The sequence below is a fragment of the Apteryx rowi genome, unplaced genomic scaffold, assembly GCF_003343035.1.
Source record: "Apteryx rowi isolate R43461 unplaced genomic scaffold, aptRow1 scaffold_220, whole genome shotgun sequence".
Lineage (NCBI taxonomy): Eukaryota > Metazoa > Chordata > Aves > Apterygiformes > Apterygidae > Apteryx > Apteryx rowi.
In genome coordinates this window covers 267,800-287,962 of record NW_020448531.1, presented here as the reverse complement: position 1 = coordinate 287,962, position 20,163 = coordinate 267,800, and the positions used below count along the sequence as shown (strand labels likewise).

Sequence of the window (20,163 nt, the reverse complement as noted above, 5' to 3'; positions counted from 1 at the left end):
GCTAGTCACGACGGAGCAGGGCACGACAGGGAGCTGCAGCGACAGGCCGAGTCGCGACAGGGCTCTGTGGGCCGTACAGGGCCAGTCACCGCAGGGCAGGGTGCTGCAGCGGCAGGGCTCGTCGCGACAGGGCCCTGCGGGTCGTGACACGGCAGGGCAATGCAGCGACAGCACCAGGCGCGAYAGGGCACTGCAGGTCGGGATAGGGGACGGCAGGCCGCGACACGGCTAGTCCCGGCGGGGCCCACGGCGCTCCCCTTCCCCGGCGCCCCCCTCTCGGGGGGATTTCGGGGCTCCMCCTCGCCGCCTGGCTGCTGCCTGGGCCTTGCCCCGTTCCCGGGGTGACGCACCAGCTTTTAGCTGTTTCTGCTGCTTTTTGGCCATCTCGGTCCCCTGCTGTTCTCGCTGCGTTAAACCACTTGCAGCGTCACGCTGCAGAAGCGAGGGGCTGCAGCCCGGATTAAGCCAGCGCGAGCGGGAACTGGGGAAAACACAGGAGCACGGAGCGTGCGGCCAAGGCCGGAGCCGTCCCTGTCGCAGGCTGAGCAACCCGCTGGGCTCGGGGAGGTGCTCGAAAACTTGAAAGGCGGGGAATGGGTAATAATTTTGTTAGCAATGGGGAAGTGTCCCAAGGGTGTGGATTTGGAAGTTGGAAGCTGCTGCCCCTTTTTGTACCAAGCTGCAGATCGTGCAGGGTCCTATGTCCATTAAAGTGAGGAAGAAGCAAAGAACCTCAGTAGCAGATGGTAAATAGCTATCCGCTGTGCTCGATTTACACTGATCCCAAATAGTCAGGGGCTCCTCAAGCATCAGGACTCTCGGGAAGGTGGGTTAACACTAAACGTTACCGTTGTGGGTGCCTTCCTTTCTCATGGGGTCTCGCGTGCTCGATAGCAAACATGCAGGAGGGCRTTCCTGTCTGCCAGGTGACCAGGTATGTGGCTTCCTCCTCTCCTGACTCCCCCCTTCTTTACCTGCCCAGCTGTGTGGATTCACACCTACTGCAAGAACTCGTATCTGGAAGGGAGATGGATATTGGCTGTATCAGCCCTTTTAGGATTGTGAGCTTGGAAAGRTGGATATAATTATTCTCCTAAAGTTTTGCATTTAGTCACGTTTGCGTTCARAAGGTGCGGCGTGTCCGCCAACGTAACAAAACTGCAATATCTGAACAGTCGCCACTGAAACAAAAGCTCTGGAAGAAGAGAATTGTTTTCCTTAAAATAGAAGACTCTGCAGAAGCCAGAAGGTATTCCACTGCAGCGTGATGAAAAGGCCCCCCGTTTTTGTTGTGATTAAAGGAAACCCACACCCATTATAAAAAACGAAACGATCTCTTAATTATTAGGTATTATGAGCCCTGAGCATATGCCTTGCAAATGCACAGAGAAAGAGATCAAAGCTGCAGTGTAAAACTCGGCCTGTGAAGACTGCGCTGAAACGCAGAGCACTGGTGTTCCCTTATGGAGGGCATCAGGCAGACTGGCCCGACGCAGCGCGCGGTGTCAATAGGGAGGCCGGAGTGGAGGCAGGTGAAGAGGGTGCAGAGAGGGAAAGCGGCGTCTTTGGGGCCAGGCAGCTGGTTTGCAGCGGGTCCTGAATCGCACCCCAGCTTCCCGAGCCCTGCTGCGTGGCCACCATGTCTCCTCGGTGATGTTGTCACCTGGGGGAGGTTTCCTGAGGGGAGCAGCAGAACGAGCCCCCCACGGGGCACAGCTGAGACGCAGAGAGCAAGAGGCCCTGGGCCGGGCCGGACCTGAAAGGCTGGTAACCAGACAGGGAGCTTCCGAACCGGCACTCCGGGAGGTGTCGGGGCTGTCGGCACCCYGCCGCCCTCAGCCAGACGGGGCAGCTGTGCGGGGTGGGAATGGGAGCTAAGCTTCCCCGTCASAGTGCGGTTGGGCTCTTCCCATCTCCTGGCTGCCTCTAGATGGGTCAGGAAGGGCCCAACGATGGGTCAAATCCGAGTGGTCCGTGATACCAGCGCAACCGGAGCTTTGATGGGACTGTTGGGATCAGTGACAGCCCGGTGTGGTTTGTCTCTGGCTGTTGCTGAGCTCGCTGCTGGTTGCACATCCCGTTATGGGGAGGCTGGAATGCAAACTGCCTGTTTAACAGGATTTTGCTTTCACGTTAACAGACTAGTTACCCAAAATATTTGGGGTTTTGTTCTGATCTCTCTTCTTTTTCTCTGGCATGTTGTGGCTTTTGAAACTTTGGGCCTTCTGTCATAAAAGCCCTGCAGAGTACTGAAGCGGTTGTGGCGTGGGAGGTGTGCGGCGGGTGGTCTCTGAACCTTTCCAGCCCAGATGCCTACGGCAGGTTTCGGAGACTGCATGGGGGATGGTGCCAGTGCTTCAAGGGCGCCTTTGCAGTCCTGTGTTCCTCTGTGTTTCTCCCTACTTTCCCTAACTCGGTTGTTTTTCTTGTTGCAGTTACGGACAAATTYACCGAGAGCATGTATGTCCTGGCCAACGAGCCGTCCGTGGCGCTGTACCGGCTGCAGGAGCACGTGAGGAGATCCCTTCCCGAGCTTGCGCAGCACAAGGTGAGTCCCGCTTCGGCTGGGCATGAGAGAGTCGGACGCAGGCTGCTTTCCTGAGCTGGCCGGTTGTGCCCRTTTCACCCGCCTCCAGGCRGGGGGAGGGAGGAAATCGCCCATCGGGGCGCAGGCAGYGGGCAGGMAAGCGAGGTGTGCTTGGGACCCGCGGTCCAGCCGAGCTGGAGGAATGAGGTGACTTTGCAAGTTCACCTGCAGACGTGAGAAAAGAATTGGGGAGTTGGACTGCTCCCTGTGCTCTCGCCACTGGACTTGAGCACAGAGACAAAGAAATAAGTAGTCTGTCTTGTATGGGGGAAGAGCGGGGGAAGGAGGGAGATGTTAAATCTTATTACCCCAGCTACACTGCGAGGTTTTTATTTCCTACATAAAATAAGGAGGAGGGTGAAGAAACAAGTGAAAAGAGCCCACAAGAGGCAAAGCAGGATAATGAATCGCGTCTCACAGCTGTGTTCCTACTTTCCTCCAGAGCACGGAGCACAGGCACTTTAATGCCAGCCTTGTTGTCCTTCTTCCTTTCCTGCCAGTCATGATTCATTAGGAGTGATGTCTCATGAATAGATTACTGCTTCATGTCTATGCTAATGCACTGTCGGGCCCCATTTTTCACCTTTGCTTTACAGCCCTAGTTTCCAAATTAACCTGGATTGTGACACTTTATTATTCAATTATTTATTAACATTTTGTATACGTGCCTGTGTGCAATGGTAGGTGTATAGAGATGTATGTGTATGTATAGCACGTGCTGATATGATTGCATCACTGGGATACAGGAGGTTTGTAATATTATTCCTGAGCTGTCACTTGCTTTGATTTAATCAGARTAGTCCCAATTTCAGGGAATGTGTCCAGAACAAAAGGAAATTGAGCAAATTGTATGACAAGTCATGCAGAGGGAAGAGATCAGTTTCCATCACGGAACAGTTTGTAACGGGGATGGGGGCGAGGGGCAGCACAGAAGTGCTAATGGAAACGACAGCTCGGTGAATGCACCGGACACGGAACGTGTTGCTAGGCAGTAGGGTGTGTGCTTGGCAAGAGCTTTCAAAATCTTTGATTCTCTCCTTTTTCCTGCTAGGCAGGCTTGTCTTCTCAGTTATTTGTAGTGCTTTGTGACCTCCCTGAGTCAGCTAAGTTCATTTCCTGGCGGCTGCCATCCCAGAGAATCCTCCTTTCTTAGACAAAATTGCTGCTGGTTTTGCTTCCTCCCTGTGAGAAAGGAGGTCGTGTCTTCCTGGGRATTCCAGCAGCGAGTGCGAGGGCCCTGTACATCCCTGTGTGWCTGCAGCCGTCACGAGCATCAGATGCCTTTGGTCTTTGATGCCTTCCTGTTCAAGCCAGCCCTCGCTGGGGTGGTGATTGCCCTCAAACACGAGAAAGAGGTCTCCCTGCAGTGGCAGTGGGTGTCAAGGCAAAGGTGAACTAGCTGTATGGTGCTCTTTGCCCCACGGCCACAGCCAGCAGGGCACTGCCCCAGCGCTGCTCCACTGGCTGTTTGCTTCTCCAGTGTTAGGAAGCGTTTCCTGATGCTTGCTCTGAGTTTCTGTACCTGCTGCTGTTTAAGTCCATTTCTTTTTGCCCAAACCATGGGCACCTTCAGCTTCTTAAACAATTTTCTGGTTCCTGCCTGCTTGTTTAATGGTGCACTGATGTGGCAAGAGCTGAGAGAAAATGGAAGGAAAACTACTTGTTGCAGCTGAAACAGCAGATCCAGAGCTGCTGCTAGTGACTCTTCTCCCAGCTTCATCAGCTCTAAAGCTCAGTTCTTCCAAGGCTGCAGGATCGTGTTTGGGAGCACGTTCTCCTCCCTGCCAGGCCCTGGTCGTAACTGTGAGGGTTAAACATAACTCGGCTAGATGGGCATCCTGACTGCACTGCCAGTCGGTAACCTGACCATGAGCCCCCGTTATCTCTGTTGTCCTTGATCTCACTCTCATTCTATCCGTTTCATGCATTGCTGTTTGCGATGAACAGGTTGGGCCTGTCAAGCTCTTGCGCCCAGGCAGCCAAACCCCCAGGAGAGAGGGATGGGCTCGGGGCCCTGACAAGGCCATCGGCACTGCAGAGCGTTCAATTAGATGGGGATGGATATTTTGGGTCGCTCTGCCAGAGCCCATCGGCTCTGTGGCAAGACACTGGAACGGGAGGGTGTCAGCAGGGCTGTGCACCGTGAAAGTGCTGTCAGGTTTTATCTAGATCAGAACAAAGGCATTAAACAGAGGTGGTTTTAATTCTTCGGAATGGAAAAGAAGAAACAGGAACATTCTGTGTGGATCCATTCTCATGTAATTTAGTCCCAAGATGAAGGTGATGTATAAAAGGAAACAAGATTTATTGGTGGTTTCCAGCTTTCCTTGGCCCATGCAGCAACTTCATCTCTGGCTGGCAGAGTTCTACTAAGACGCAATCTTTGAAATTCCCAAAGGGTTTAAACCTAGGAAAAACTGGGAGGGAGGGGCGGAARAAGTTTATGCAAGGAAAAGGTCACCTCCATGCCCTTACAACAAGCAACTTTCTTTGATTTGATTTAAAATAATCTTAATACCTTCTTCACCATCTCAAACTCTCCAGGCGGATTTACCGCCTCGCTGATAAGATGCAGCACRATGCAAGGCCCTGGCTGCCTCCATGTGTCTTAGCAGTGCTGCTAAGCCCTGCTCCCGCCCTGCACGAAGCAGCCTTTCTGCATTTCCCCTGATCTTTTGAGAACTTATATCTCCCCATTAATTTACTGTTGAGCAACAGTAATACATCATTAGTGCTATTGTGTATTAATAGCTGGCTTTAGCTATTAAAYGGCATCCAAGGACATGTCCTGGGAATTTGAAGAAAGGACATCACGAAAAGATTAAGAAGTCAGGAGCTCTAGGGAAAGACTCTTGTTCCTAATTAAGGGCATGAAAATCCCGGGAAGTGGTGGAAATGCTGGGAATGGACATCACTGGCTCTGATACAGGATAATGATTAAGATCTACTGGTGTTCAGAAACTCCAGAGCCAAAGGAAAACTGCTGTTGTACCAGACTGGCTTTATCATCTCCACCACTTTTTCACAGGAACTTTGCAGCCATCTGTCTCCAGCTTTCCAGCTCTGCCTCTGTGCCCTCATCCTGTGCTGGGTTTTGCAAGCTGACGATCGGTGCTTTGAATTATCCAGAGACTGCCTTGCTGCTGGAGGGAATGGGGTGGATAATTCATTAGCTGGAATCTCCTTCCCTTTGTGGGTCAAATCCCTCTTTCACCAGAGCAGTAGGCAAGTGCTGCGCTGGTGACACATGTGACTGAGCCAGTGTGATGCCAGGCTCCTAAAGATCGCTAGAGATCTGCTGGCACCTCTTGGAGAGAACAGGGTGAGAAGCTGCGGGAAGATCCCTGCTTCTTTTGCMGCTACCTCCACTAGCAGAGTGTGTTCTCAGCAACCGATATGGTCCTGTAAAACGTGACTGGACTTTGGGATGAGCGTGGACCCTGGAGGACAGTGTGTGGGGTTGTGAGTCCTGGACCCTCTGCTGCAGAGAACTGCCCAGAGTTGCATGCAGAGACTTGTTTCTTTTGTAGTTTAAAGCTATGTGGTCAAGTGTCCCAATGCAGGACAGGCTTTGAACAGCAGAAGGGATTTTGGATGCAGTCCAAGCTCTTACCAGACCTCCTTCAGTCACAAAAAGAGGCCCTTGGATTTCCTCTGGCCTGTAACTAGAGTCGGCAGAATAGACTTGAGAATTAGCTCCCATGAGAACATATTTTAAAGAGCGCCTGAACTACTTAAGGACTTTTTCAAAAGTTATCTATTGAGCTACACCTCTGAGTTCAGCTGTGTTTTCATTGTGATTTGTGCATTCGTTTGGTTTTCCCTTTCCATGGACCTGCCGTGTACAATTATCTCCCGTGCCAGAATTGGCTGYGTGTAGTTCTGCTTGAGTCTGTGTGAAGTTTACAGGGCTCCTTGTAATCCCTTGAAAGGAAAGGCACTCTGGATGTTCTCATTATTAAATGCTGACTATTACTTGGGATCAGACAGCCAGAGTTTCAGAGCAGACTGGAGGACAGGGAAGCCTGTGGTTGTGAAAATGCTTATGGCAGAGGGAACTTTTAGTGCTGCGAAAGAAGCTGTTCTACCTGGCTTTGCATGCGAGACTGAGGACTGGACTCGCCAGGAGCTGCGTTAGTTCTGATCAGCTGCCTTGCGTGACCAGACGCCAGGCGAGCTGAATGCTTTGAAATTTCCAGCCGGTCCGTTACACTCAGTTTAGCTGCTGGTTGCTAGGAGCCTGTCGTGCCTTTGCTCTCGGCTGGCTCATGGGCACATCTACAACCAAGGGGAATTTTGCTAGAGCATCCAAAGCATTGGCCCGAAGCAGTAGCACTTCCAGAAATACACACAATGAATGTTTCTTTTAAATACTAGTGCATGGCACTCGGAGCCCAGAGCATGTCACAAGCTGTCAAGTGGGAGACAGAGTCCAAGTGCAATTTCCTGTGAAAAGCAGCCGCAGCCCTTGTTTGGGCAGGGCCGGCAGAGCATATCTCGAGGGCTGCACTGCTGAAGACAGCGTCTGTCTAGTGTGCAYCTAACGATGCCTCGTTCTCATTCCCTGTTCTGTGATCTGCTTTCAGTCCGACATGCAGAGCTGGGAGGAGCAAAGCCAAGGAGCGATCTACACCGTGGAGTACGCCTGCAGGTACAGGAGACCCTTCCGAGGAGCGGGCACAGGCTTTGCAAGTGTGGTAGAAGCACCGCAGAGGCCGTCCGTGCCTCCCTGCCGCTTGCCTGGTGTTGGCCGGGGAGAGAGCATGGTCGGAGTGGAAGTGTGTCAGCGTGAGGCAGTTCTCTCTGAACTGTTACCGTGAAACTTGGCCGCTTCACTTCGGTTAGCGTGCCAGCTCTCCCCACATGTGTGCAGTGCAGACCTGCCAATCTCCTGCAGTAAATCAACCCACTAGCTAGTGTCTGAAGATGCAAAACACCGTATAAAGCTGAGGCTTCTTATTAACAGTACCCTCATGCTGGGGTGTGTGTACACTAAAAGTGATGCCCATGAAAGTATTAATCAGTCCTCCTTCTCCCTCCCTCCCCCTCTCTCTCTTTCAGTGCCATAAAGAACATGACTGACAGCAGCGTGTATTTCAAGAGCATTGACAGTCTGCTCAAACACGCCATAGCCATGAAGGATCAGCTGAACTCTGCTCAGGGCCGCAGGTAGCAAGGGATGTGTGACACTGACTTTCCATTACTGCCCTACCTGTTTATCTGAACGACCTGTTATTCTGGCTGACGGAGGCTTTGGTGATGTAACGCAGCCCAGTACAAATAAGCCAAGCAGCTATCTCAGTAATGTGATTCCACACTTATTTAAAGAATACGCTGCTTGCTTTCCAGTGAGTCTCTGGTTTTGTTTGCCTTGGGAAGCAAATAATCTTGTTTACAAAAGGATAACTGCAAAATAATTTATTTCCTTATTTGAAAAGGGATGTTTGTTTGTTTTTGTAATACGCTAGATGTTTGTCATGTCAAAGGCATTTGGAGTGTGATGGTGTCACTGAGATGGAGCAGGACAGAGGCTGCGTTTGGTGCTGTTCTTTGTCGTGTATGTGGCKCTCTGTGGGGAGAGTCCCAGAAAGATCTGGAGAGATAAGTGGTGCTGACAGATGTAGCAGAAAGATGATGCATTTTCATATGTTTGCAGTTGAGCTACAGCTACTAAAACATCTTCTAGCAGATGGTCTGAGTCTAGTGTATTTGTCTCTCCTAAAAGCTTTCTTGGTATTGGAGCCTGCCTGTGTGGGAGTGAGAAACTTCCAAATGCCCATGCTCCCCMCTAACAGCTTTGAATGTTCATCCCTGAAAAACCACCACAGCAAACAGGGTGCCTCTGTCTCTGCAGAATGACTCTGTTTTAGACATTCGTGGTACAGGTTCCATATTCTCCTAATTCCTCATGTGGCAGGGTCACACTCAGTTCAGCCCAACAGAATTCCTAGTGGCGCTTGCGTGCGGTGTGGCTGTGAAGACTGCTTTCTCGACGCCCACGGAGGCTGGCGTATGCTGCTTTGCAGTCTGCACGCCCATGGCTGTCCATAAGCYGTGCTTGTCTAAGCTGCTCTCGTGCTGCAAGCAGTGAGGTTTTATTTGAGGGAGCCCCCGGTTCTTCACATTCCCACRGCTGCTGACGTCCTTCCTGCCTGCTGGACGTGACTGTCTCTTTCTTTTTACAGCACTGTTGCCCAACAAGCCAGGAATCCTCCAGCCAGTTCCTGATTTCAGACAAGACTGGCCATCCTCTGCCTTGTCCTGAGTGCAGCTCCGTGTTCTCCAGCCGCCTGGAGGAGGGAGAAACCTGCTCAATCAGTGAAACTGCGCGGATGCCTCTGCCTGCCCTCTCCATTTCAAATACCAAGGTGCTGTACCTGAGCAGGCCTATCCTGCTGCTGGGGTCAGGCCTGCTTTTGGGGATGTTTTAGGGAGCAGCTGTGTCCCTCTTTAGAGCACTTTGCAAAAGGGAGATGAGATTGTTCTGCATTTGTCCTGTCCTGTTCTTTTTTTGATGGCAGACTGCTATGAGGCATTTTTCTGTCTACCTCTTGGTTACAGAAACATCTCAGAAAAACTAGGTCTTGCTTTCAGTATTTTGTTGAGGACTATGTAAAAAGACTTGAAATAGGCACACTTCAGCCTTGTTCAGGAGGCATTCTGCAAGGAGAGTTTTTCATGTGTTTGCCAGAGAGTTGCTGAGTTTGGTTTTAGTGAGAACAATAAAAAGAAAAAACAAGAAAGTCCTGTCTAAAGCTTTTCCCTCTTGCTCACTTGGGCTGGGGGGGTCTTGGAGCCTGCTKCCTCTGTGTGTTTCAAAGGGCAGGGAGCAAAACAAAGACATGCAGATTTAGAGCTTTTCAAGAGAAAAAGAAACTGTCCTGCTCTTCAAAAAAAATKTGGACGTTCTTCATCCCTTGTCAAACAGTGGAAAGCAGAGCTGTACACATAGTTTGGAGATCACTTGAAAAGCGATGTAACTTCAATGTTAATCTTTCCTTGGAACCAACAACTCTGCTCTGCTGAAGAATTTAATAAGGATGCGGTTTTCTTGGGCTGTGGAGGAAAGTGGAGAAAAGACCCTGAAATCATAGAAAGATGCTTAGCCTGGACTCTCCAAAGCCCAGTAAATRACACACAGCAGTGCTCAACCCAGTTCCCCCCAAAAGTACTCTGTTTTGTAGTCATGGGTTGTGCTCAGGATTACAGGTGTATTATCAGAATAATAATTTAGGAGGTTAGAGGAGATCTGCGTGGGTCAGTGGCCTCCCTTTGCTCCCTGAAATGCTTTACTGATTGCCGAATGACCAGGAACTGTTGCCAGACYGGGATTGTGAGTCACCAGCAAAGCGTCACATCAGAGCAGGGCTGCAGTAACGGAGTGAGTTGACCCCGCTTGTGTTTCACAAAAACAAGYTCTGCCTTTAGTACTTGCGCTTTCTGGCAGGAGGCACTGGGGGCTCAGGACAGATGGCTGAGCACTTTTGGGTTTCAGTGGAGGCTGCATCTTCTCAGTAAAAGAAGTGGAAAAACATCAGGCCGTAGCTGCACAGACTTGTCTTCCGTGGCTCTGCCCGCTCTCTGAGCTCACCAGGCAGGTTAATGTAGCCAGACTGGGGAGAGAACCAAAGTCTCTTCCTCCACACGGGAGGGCAGATGATGGAAAAGCAGTCATCCCCCTGTCTGATGAGGCTCCTCGACATGTGGGTTCTGACATGATCTATGTTAAGCTCTAAATAGAAATGCAGATCTTGGCCCTGCTGCTACAGCTGCCTTCTGATGAGCTGGAGCAAAATGGTCCCATTTCCACTCACACCAGAGTTGAATCCTTCCCCGAGGCTGCAGGTTTCCGTGACAGTATATTCTTCATCTCCTGGGTGACGCCGTTCCAGGGCTTGCTCTGTGCCTGCAGCAGGCCTGACTCAGCCGACAGCGTCCTGTGCGTTCGGGGCAGGTTGTAGCTCTCCTTCTCAGAGCGAGGCCTGGGGCTCCCTGAGGAGGTGAGGTTGCTGCTGGCCGTGGAGTCCAGCTGGGATTTACGCTCCAGGAAAGGAGGGAAGGAAAATTCCCGGTGGATCTCGGGCCGGGGCYGGGGTGCAGCCACATTCTTGTTGTTCGGATCATTGGCGGAGGCTTCGTCACATTGGGCAGAGTCGTTCTCGTAGAGGGTGTGAGAGACCTCGGAGTGGCTGCGACGTGAAACCTGGGATGCCCGTACCAGGGCGTGCGTCACTGTGATCAACAGGACAATGATGCCGGAGGAGAGAATACAGGCGCTGGCAATGCCAGCTTCGAGTTCGAACAGCAGCAGCATGTAGATGGCAAGAGCTGGAAGGAAGGGAGAGTGTAATATAGCTTGGGAAACCTGAAGGACTGAAGTGATGCATTTGTCCTGCAAAATTCAGGCCCGAGAAATTGCCTAGCAAAGGCTGGTCATGAGAAACAGAAAGAGGAGACGTGCTCYGCTCTGGGACCGCTCTCAGTGCGAAGGCTTGTGCTGGGGAGCCCTTGTGCTTTGGTGCTCCCTCCCCACAGCCCGCAGGGCGTTCACAGCAGTAAAGCCTATTTCCAAACCACCTCGCAGGTTTGCTCTGTTCCCCCTGACCTTCACATTTGCAAATGCCGCCTGCTACCAGGGCCCTCAGCCCCACGTCGATACCGCGGCCTCTGTGCTGTCGAGCTGAGCAACACAGCCTTTCCCTAGCCCAGCCACCTCCTGTCGGCAGCCAGGCACCAGCACTTCGCCCTCCAGCAGGATGTGCCCCTTGGGCCATCGGCATTATTTATCCACAGGTGAGTGGGAGCTGGGGTGAGACCAGAACCGAGCCAGGCTCCCGTGGGGGTGCTGCTAAGCCTCTACCCTTCGCTCGACCTCGTGGGACAGGGTCTGTCTGCTTCAAAGCTGATAGACTCGCGCTTTGCACCCCCCAGCAGAGCGAGGGGCATCTGCACTGCTGCAGTGAGTTGGTGAAAAACATTTGCAAAACAAACTTGATTGTAAGTAGAAACTCGGCATCTCCTGAACACTTGGCAATGAGTGTGGGACGTGTGTCCTGGGGTGACAACGCACAGTCCCTGCTGGGCCAAGCTCGGGCTGGGCTGGGCTGTGCTGGCAGGGAACGGGCACTTGCCTGTTAGATAGACTGAGACCCCACAGCAGAACAAGCCGATGGCAGTGTGGCGAACCGTCCGGCTGTCCAGGAGGAACCAATCTGCCCTGCAAAACAGGTGAGAAAAATACTTTGCCAGCTGGCTCTGGTGGGTGAGACAGCTTGAGGTAGTCTCCTGGCCCTGGTGTCAGCACACAGAAGTGTGTGATGCCCTGGTCCCTGCTGAGGACCCAAAACACTTCAGCTCTGCATAGCTAACGGATTCACAAGCACATGGACCTCTGCTGAATTGGGGGATCCCCCCCCCCCGGCTGCTGGTTCGCGCACCTCTGGGCCGGTTGACTTTCTGTCCCTCTCTGGAATAGGAGAAGACTTTAAGATCACTTGAATTTTGAAACCTTTCCTGCCTGGTTCTAGCTCTGTTTTGGAAACCAGGTGCTGGGGAGAGGGAGAGATGGCTCAGGGCTATTTGCAGGTGATTATTGCAGGGACTGAAGAGCAAGCAAGGAACAAAAYGGAGGCAAGTCAAGTCCTCTCCCCTTTTAAGAAAAGAATGGAAAGTAAAGTGCTGGTGCACTGGATTAAGCAAGGCCAAGTTGCGTTTTCAGTGTTGGGATTGGATTTCTTTGCTCAGCTCGGATTCCAGGCCTTTTGTTCGGATGTGGTTTGGTGTTTGAATTGTGCATAAAACACATCAAAAGACCAGTCCCTTTCCAGCAGGGCCTTTGTCTTGCTTGCGGCACCGCAGCGCCTGCGCCCGGCCGCGGTGCCGCGCTCTTTCTGCGGGCGCAGTCCCTGCACAGAGGCTGAAAAGCGCCTGATAGCTCTGCTCATCCAGCTGCTTGAGCACGTTCCCCTCTTCGGAGCCAAACTGACCTGGCAAACCTCTGTGCTCGCCTCACCGGGCTTCGGAGGCTGTTGCCACCAAAGGCTGCCTTTGCTAATTGGGAGAGCGGGACGTGGTCGTTAGGGGACGTGGCGCAGTGGGGACGGGGTGAAGGTCGGAGGAGCGATGCCAAGCGACTGCGGGTGGCAGACAAGCACCCTGAGAGATGCTGGTGGGACTGTGATGTTGGGAAGCTGCAAACTGTCCCTGGAAATGACTGCCTTGGGGGGCTGGAGGTGCATGGGGCTTTGCTGGTCCTGCTGGGCACCTCCAAAGGCCCCAGAGAGTAACGGGGAAGTGTGGGGGGGGGGGTTGGAAACGACTGCCTGGGCAGCAGCACGGACAGTCCTCCGGGCAGGACCGGCCCTCGCRTTGCTCCCCTGCAGCAGCCGGCTCTCCCCCTCTCTGGGATGAATTAGGCRTCCGAGGGATGCACGTCCCCGTCTCCCCCTGGCTCGCACGGGGAGCCTGCCGCCAGGAGCCGTTAATAGACCCTGGCCCCGCTCCTGTTCCTCGCTGCCCGGCGGCGAAGAGCAGCCACTTTGTTTTATTAATTACCTGAGCCGGGGTGGGGGGGGATTAGCGGGGAGGGGAAAGGACTTTGTTTGGAGCTGGCTCCCACCGCCGAGCGCGGCGCTGAGAAGCGGGGCGGTAATTCACTGTGACAGGCCCAACGTGGGAAAGGTCCTGGGGACGTGAGCGGCTCCCTAATGAAACTGGAGCCCRGTGGGGCCGGGCCAGCTCAGCCGCGGGGGGACGGCAGCGAGCGGCGGCGCGGGGGAGAGGGRCCGGGCAGCCCCCTTAGCCCCTCCGTGCTGCCAGCGCTATAGCATATACATCCTGCCGGCTCCCCCTGTCCGAGGCGCCGAGTGCTGCCCGCAAATGAAATTTTCCCCCCTTGCAAGAACCTGCCCTTTTCCTGCCAAATGCGAGTGTGACCCTCAGGTCACAGCTGGGGAAACTGAGGCACGGCAAAACTCAGTGATCTGCCCGAGACCAGCAAGAGCATGATGCTGGGACGGGAACCCAAGGCTCCTGCCTACCGAAGCCAGCCCAAAAGAGCTTTGCAGGGATGCACAGGAATATTATTTAAAATCAGATTGCTTGGGAACGGCGAGAGGCGCTCGCGGGGCTTTGCTGCTTTGCGATGGCTGCGCTGACCCGCGAGTCCTTGAGCAAGTCACCGCTCTCCGAAGTGTGGCCCTGTCCCGCGGCCAGCACGCTTGGTCTCTACACGTGTGACTTTGCATTCAGCTGCCTAATTAGTTGCTTGTCCTGTTTCGCACTTAGGGGTTTCAAAGATGAACTTCACAACTTTGATTTGGGCTGTAAAATGCTCATTTTCAACACCAGATCTAGGACAAGTTTACAGCTGATTGGGAATTTTCTGCTATCATGGTCTTCCAGCAGAAGCTCAGCTCCCACAAAGAGCAAAATTTAGTACGGGAATTTTTGGTTTTGCAAAAATATTTTGCTCTCCTTTGTTAATGAGCACACTAAGCATCGTCTTCGCTTGGAAGATGCTGAGATGAGACATTTCTCATTTGCTGGAGTGCCTCCAGATGTCATACTCCATACGGAGCATTATGCATTAAAGGTTTTGTCTGATTAGGGGCAAAACCAAATGCTGAAACACTGTAATTTCCTCTAAATGAGTTCTGACTTGCTGAAGTCAGAGTGGTCCCAAAATGGTCCCGTGGGGGCCATCACATGAGCTACATTGAGGGACCTCCACATACAGAGCAGTTTCCACATTTAAAACCATTCATTTGCAAGTTGCTTTTCTCTTTGAGCGCAGGTGAGGAGCTGGCGCTGGGCCCGGGCCAGCCCCAGCAGAGAAGCCGCCAGCCCAGCTCTYGGCAGAAGGAGGAGAGAGGGACTGTTTCAGAAACATTTTTGCAAGTGTAAATGTGCTAGTAATGATTAAGTCAACACATGTCTTAGGGTTAATGATTTCAGGCCTAGAGTCGTTTTGTGCTGTGCAAGTCGCCTTTGAAATCGCCCCGGCAGCGACCCGAAGCGCCCAGCTCTCCCGCTGCTGAGGGAGAGGACTCGGGACGGCTCCTGGGTGCTGCGACGCCTTGCCAGGACTTTCTCGTGCTTTCTGGAAAGTTTGCTCGCAAGGGGCCATGCCCATGGCGAACGTCTCCTCGAGGCCTGGATCCCTGCAGTGAGAGCGATGCCCTGCTTTGGCCCCGCAGCCGAATACGGGTGCAGGCTCCCTGCGCCCCAGACCCCCGCAGTAGTGGTTAAGCTCCTTGCGTCTCCCTCGAGCTGCTGCTTCCCGTTTGCAGGGGGATGCAGCGACTGGGGGAGCTCGGAGCAGAGGCTGGATCTCGGGGCCCGTTGCAGGAGAGCGCATGGGGCTGGCAGGGCTGTGTGAGCCCCCACGGTGGGGACAGCACCCTGTGAGGGCAGCCTGGCCCTGCGGGAGCTGTGGCACCCTGCACCCCTGGCCCTCGACCCTCTGCACCCCTCCAAGCCCTTCTGCACCCCGCCAGGCCCCCGACACCCTCCCTCCCCTGCGCATCCCTTCCCCTGCGGCCCCCCAAGAGCCCCGGAGGTCCGCGGCTTCCAGTGCCCACGACCCCTCGGATGCTCCCCTGCACCCCCCCAGCCACCCCGATGCCCCAGAGCACCCCAGTATCCCCGGCACCCTCGGCCCCCGGTGCCCCCCACATCCCCCTGCCTCACCCCAGCCCCCGGAGCCCCCCCAGCTCTCACCGCTCGGGCCCGGGCTGTCCCCGGCACAGCTCGGTGCTGAAGTAGCCGTGGAGGAGGCAGAGCAGGAGGCAGCTCACGTTGAGCACCAGGCAGAGCGCGGCCAGCACGGCCGAGACCGGCAGCAGCACGGCGGCCGCCGCCGGCGGCAGCGCCCCGCTCCCGGGACCGGGACCGGGACCGGGACCGGGGCCGGTCCGACCCGCCGGCAGCTGGAAGATGAGGCTGGAGGCGAGCAGGGCCATGGCTGCGGCCAGCGTGCCGAAGAGCAGGAGCACCGTGAGGGCCCGCTGCGGGTAGCCGGCGGGCATGGCGGGGCCGCACCGGGGGGCACCGCGCCGGGAGGCGGGTGCCTCCCTCGGGGCGCCCCGCTGCCGGGCCGGCACCGGCACCGGGAGACCCGCTCCGGGCGGCGAAAGTTGCTCCCGCTCGGCCGGCGCCTCCCTCCGGGCCCCGCAGCCTGGCCGGGGCGGGCCGGTCCTGCCCCCCGGGGACGGTCCTGCCCCCCAGAGCCGGTCCTGCCCCCTGGGACCGGTCCTGCCCCCAGAGCCGGTCCTGCCCCCCGGGGCCGGTCCTGCCCCCTGGGACCGGTCCTGCCCCCTGGGACCGGTCCTGCCCCCCAGAGCCGGTCCTGCCCCCTGGGACCGGTCCTGCCCCCAGAGCCGGTCCTGCCCCCCGGGGCCGGTCCTGCCTCCCCGGGGCCGGTCCTGCCCCCCAGAGCCGGTCCTGCCTCCCCGGGGCCGGTCCTGCCCCCTGGGACCGGTCCTGCCCCCCCGGTCCTGTCTCTCACCGCGGCGGGCTGGAGACGAGCGGCCGCCCCGGGCCGCTTCCCCCCTCCGAGACACCCGGAGCCGGGGGTTTGCGCCTGCCCCGACGGGGTCCCCCAGCACCGGGAGCCTCGCTGCCGCGGCTGCGGCGCTTCTTGGGGTCTGGGGGCTGTAGGAAAGCAGCAGGGCTGGGGGGGGAGCTCCAAGGAGCTGCCGGGCGGACAGACGGATGCGTGGATGCRCGGCGGGTACCGCAGCTGCAAAGGCTGCGCCGAGCATCGTGTCCCGCCAGCTGCCCTCCGCTCGCAGCCACGGCCTGAGCCTCCTTGCAGCCCTCTCCGCTTCCCTCCGGGCTGTCGCCTCATCCCTGTGCTTTTCCCACGCTGCCACAGCCAGCCCAGACTTCCTGCTCGGTGGGAAAATGCTCCGAGTTGGCCGGGAGCTGGGATCAGCCCCGTTAGCGTAACCCTGGTCCAGGTTTGACGTTTCTGCCTGGGTATAGACAGCCGCGAGTGGGGCACAGGGGGACCCTTGGGGCCAGGCCAGGGCCACTACGATGGCCTAATCCTGCTTCCCCTGGGACAGATGCCTTCAGCCTCCACCTGCTGCTGGGCATCCTCGTCCAGGCTGGCATCAACACCCACAGTACATCCCTGCGAAGCTGAGAAGCAACCAGCAAGGCACTGGCTTGCTGTCAGCCCACAGCCCCTGGGGCCAACACAGCTTTGCTATATCTTATAAATACTGCTGGGAAGCGGTGGTGCCTTTTCCCTTGGGAATGGCCCTGCCGGAGGGTCGCCCTCCGCAGCACTCTTCCTCACGGGGCTCTTGCTGTGGCGAGGCCAGGGCCGCACAGACCCTGGCCCGCGTGCCCTCCGCTGGGAAGACTGGCTGCTACCTTGGGAAAATTCAGTCTGTAACTCCCCTGCTGCCTTGGGAAAGACACTGCGCCTTGGGAGCAGTGGGGAAACTGAGGCAGAGTTAGAGCTGGGGCTGGATCCTGGCAGGGTTTGGCCTACTCAGACACCAGCTCTGCACGGGGAAGAGCTCAAGCTCTCCAGCCCCGGAACAGCAACTCCCCCCCGCGCTTGAGATGAGGGGGCACCGGGGCCAGACCTTTCCGTGCACATCCCGGGCAATGTGCCAGGGGCGGGCGGCCAGGGACTTGGGGCAACGCTGACTCCTCCAGCCTGGGATCATCAGGGCTGGGGCCGTGCCAACATCCCGGGCTGGGATCTGGCCGGGTGACCTTTGAGTCTGGCGGAGCAGCGCTGCACCGCTGTCTGCCTGCCTGTCCCATCTCGTCCTGCCCCGCGTGGGTGGTTCCCGCTGGCACCCTCCGCTCCAGCCGGAGCAAAACCGGACACGGCTATTTTGGAAACTGGTGTGTTGGCCTTGGCAGGCGGCTCCGGGTTGGCTCCCRCTCATTTCCAGCCCCGCTCACATTTTTTTGGCTGTAGGGGATTTTCAGCCCCCCGTCGCTGGCACTTGGCCCGAGGTGACAGACTCAGCACTGGTGTCTCGGTCCCCTCCCTGCCACCCGCAGCCAACACCAGCCAAGCAGGGCCCCGCGCCGTCCCGCGGTGCACCGGGAGCCGAGYCGCGGGCCAGGCCGGTGGAGAGGCCGGCAGCTCTGCCGACAGTGCGGGTCCAGCCGGGGGAGCCGAGGGGCTTCGTGCGCCGCTGCGGCTGCCCTGCTCTGGGCAGGGGAGCGAGGCCGGAGCCCAGCCGGCAGCAGCCCAAGGCCTTGGGCTTGCGTGTGTGGCTCCAGCTCCCCAAACCCCAGGGAATTTGGGGGCAGAAAGGGCCTCAAGAGGGAGCTCAAAGCTTTGGAGCCACCGGCCTGGAGCTTGCAGGGAGCAGCCGGCCGGAGCAGTCCCTGGCCCCAGGGGCGAGGGGCCGGCAGCCCCCGGGAGCAGCTTGGAGCAGCACGGCTGCAGGCAGCTCTTAGCCAGGCCAGAGGCGAAGCCAGTGGCTGTGGCAGCGCATGGCCCTGCGGGTGGCACAGGGCAGGGTGCTCCCGGGGCCCCGGGCTGGCAAGGGGCCACCTGGTGTATCCAGCACCCCGGAGCCGGGCCCAGCTGGGCATCCCAGAGCACCCGCTGCCCCAGGAGCCCCCGTTTGCAGGGTGCTGCTCTGCAGATGCTGCCGCACCTTCTGCTCTCCCTCCTACCTCCTCCTCAGGATCAATTAAGATTATGAGCAGGACTAATTAACAGCCTGCTAATTGCACTCTGAAGCCCTCTATAAATCATGAGATTTCAAAGCAGCTCTAGGGAAGATGCTGTGTCCTTTCTGCCGGTGCAGTCTGCAAGGAAAGCCTCGTCCACGGGGTCCTCCTCCGTCCTACCACCCGGGGCCAGGACTGGCTACATCCCTTGGCACGGCCGGGGTGGAAGGACAGACCCAGCACCTCGATGGGTCCTGGGCTCTATGTGCCCCAGAGCGGCCAGGCTGATCCCTCCGCAGCAGYGCTCCAGGCTCAGCCCCCGGGAGCCTCGGCAGGGGCAGGATGGAGACCCCCAGCTCCACCGCTGCCTCGAGGGTCCCGTGGGGCCGGCGTGGGGCTGGGGAGGGAGCCGAGCGGGCCCCTTCCGATCGCCCTTCCCAGCTGCTGCCCCGGCAGCGCCTCTCACGTAACGAGAGCCCGGGAGTTGCATCAGTTGCGCCGCGCGGCGGTAAACACGTGCGCGCCCCGCGGGAGCCCGCGCGCTCCCAGCGCCCAGCGGCTCCGGGGCAGCCCGGCACGTCGCCCCCTCCGCCTGCGGGGTGCGTGCGGCCGTCCCCGCCGGCGTCCCCCCTCCGAGGCCCTGCTCTGCCGAAAGGCCCCCATCCCACCCAGCCCTTCCTCAGCCCCCATCCCCGCTCCGGGGGGGGCTAGAGCCTCTGCAGGAGCCCACCCAGGCCGGGGAGCACCGCCGGGCTCGCTGCCGCCGGCACCCCGAGCCCCGCAGAGGCAGCGGCCACGCGAGGGCAGGAGGCCAACGGAGGTGCGGACTGGGCAGCGGCTGCCTTGCGGCTGGTTTGGGGCACTGGTTTGGGCCTGGGCGAGAAAACCATGGTGCATCAGTGGGATGCAAGCACCGGTTGTGCTTTCCTGCAGGAAATGCACCTTTCCCGTAGCCTGGTTTTCGCCTCCACAGCCTAAACCGCCGGCGGTGGACACGGTGCTGTGCGGGCCGCGGGGCAGCAGCCGCTCTGCTTYGCCCGTGCAAAGGCAGTGCTGGGTCTTCACCGGTTCTGAGCTGGAYGAGCCGCCGACACGTGCGGGAGCCGCGCTCTCCCCAGGCATCTGGGACCCCCAGCCCTCGCTCCGAGCGGGTAAACAGGACCCCAGCCTCTGCCAGCGCCCGGAGCAGGCGCCCTGGGGTCTCGGGCTGGCCAGCACGGACGTCGCGCAGCAGCGGGTTCCTGCCGCGTCCCCAGGCTGGGAGGGTGCCACGGTGCCGGGAAAGCGCAGCGCTGGCTTGTCCCGCGTGTCCCCAGGGCCGGGCCCTGCTCTGTGCTGGGACGGGGGTGCTGGGGGCTGCAGCGAGCACCCGTCCGGCTGCTCTTGCTGGGACGGGTCCCCCGGAGCAGGGCAGGCGCGTGGCCAGGTTTCGCTCAGCGCTTCCTCGCAGACGCCCTCGCATGCCGAGGTGTTGCTGGGTTTTAGGGAAATGCTGGGAAGCCGGGCTTGGAGAAGGAGCCCAGGCCTGGCCTCACGGGGTGAATCACCCCATCTCTAAAAGTACAAGATATAAAAAAAAAGCATGGGTRAGTTAACTGTTCCCTTTCTGAGCTGTAAGTCAGTGGCTGGATTTTGAGCAAATGCGAAGTTTTTTTTGCCATGGCCTAGCTGAGCCCCCCCTGCACTGCGACCTGCGGGACAGGGGGGGCCACGCACCCACCACCCCACTGCTGGGTTCGCCGGGGGCTGCGCAGGGAGCCAGCGGTGCTGGGGAGTAGGAAATCCCCCCCCCAAAACCCCAGGGGTGGGGTGGGGGCRCGTGCTGTGGTCCAGACACAGAGCCCAGGCCCCCTCCCCACTGCCTGGGCCTGAGCCCCCTGGTGAGGGCACAGACCCTGGGCCCTGGCTCCCCCCAAACCTCA

The 20,163-nt window shown here is 57.5% G+C and overlaps 3 protein-coding genes across 3 annotated transcripts in view; 2 read left to right on the top strand and 1 right to left on the bottom strand.

Moving 5' to 3' along the window:
* Positions 1 to 2,215: 2,215 nt before the first annotated feature.
* On the top strand, positions 2,216 to 9,327 carry BORCS8 (BLOC-1 related complex subunit 8; the record flags this gene model as incomplete). The annotated part of the gene is made up of 4 exons (XM_026064729.1): positions 2,216 to 2,548; positions 7,174 to 7,238; positions 7,649 to 7,756; positions 8,773 to 9,327. Coding segments are annotated over 4 exons (549 nt in total), but the record flags the coding sequence as incomplete, so codon positions are not given.
* A 146-nt stretch (positions 9,328 to 9,473) lies between these two features.
* Positions 9,474 to 15,615, bottom strand: TMEM221 (transmembrane protein 221). The gene is made up of 3 exons (XM_026064848.1): positions 15,308 to 15,615; positions 11,719 to 11,804; positions 9,474 to 10,915 (listed from the first exon to the last, which is right to left on the bottom strand). Exons 1-3 carry the CDS (start codon positions 15,613 to 15,615, stop codon positions 10,398 to 10,400), a joined length of 912 nt encoding a protein of 303 aa, XP_025920633.1. The 3' UTR covers positions 9,474 to 10,397.
* MEF2B (myocyte enhancer factor 2B) overlaps positions 10,898 to 20,163 on the top strand; it is a 21,179-nt gene continuing 11,913 nt past the window's right edge. Inside the window, exon 1 of the mRNA XM_026064728.1 lies at positions 10,898 to 11,380. The gene's annotated coding sequence lies outside the window, so the exon portion shown is untranslated. The remainder of the gene's footprint in view (positions 11,381 to 20,163) is intronic.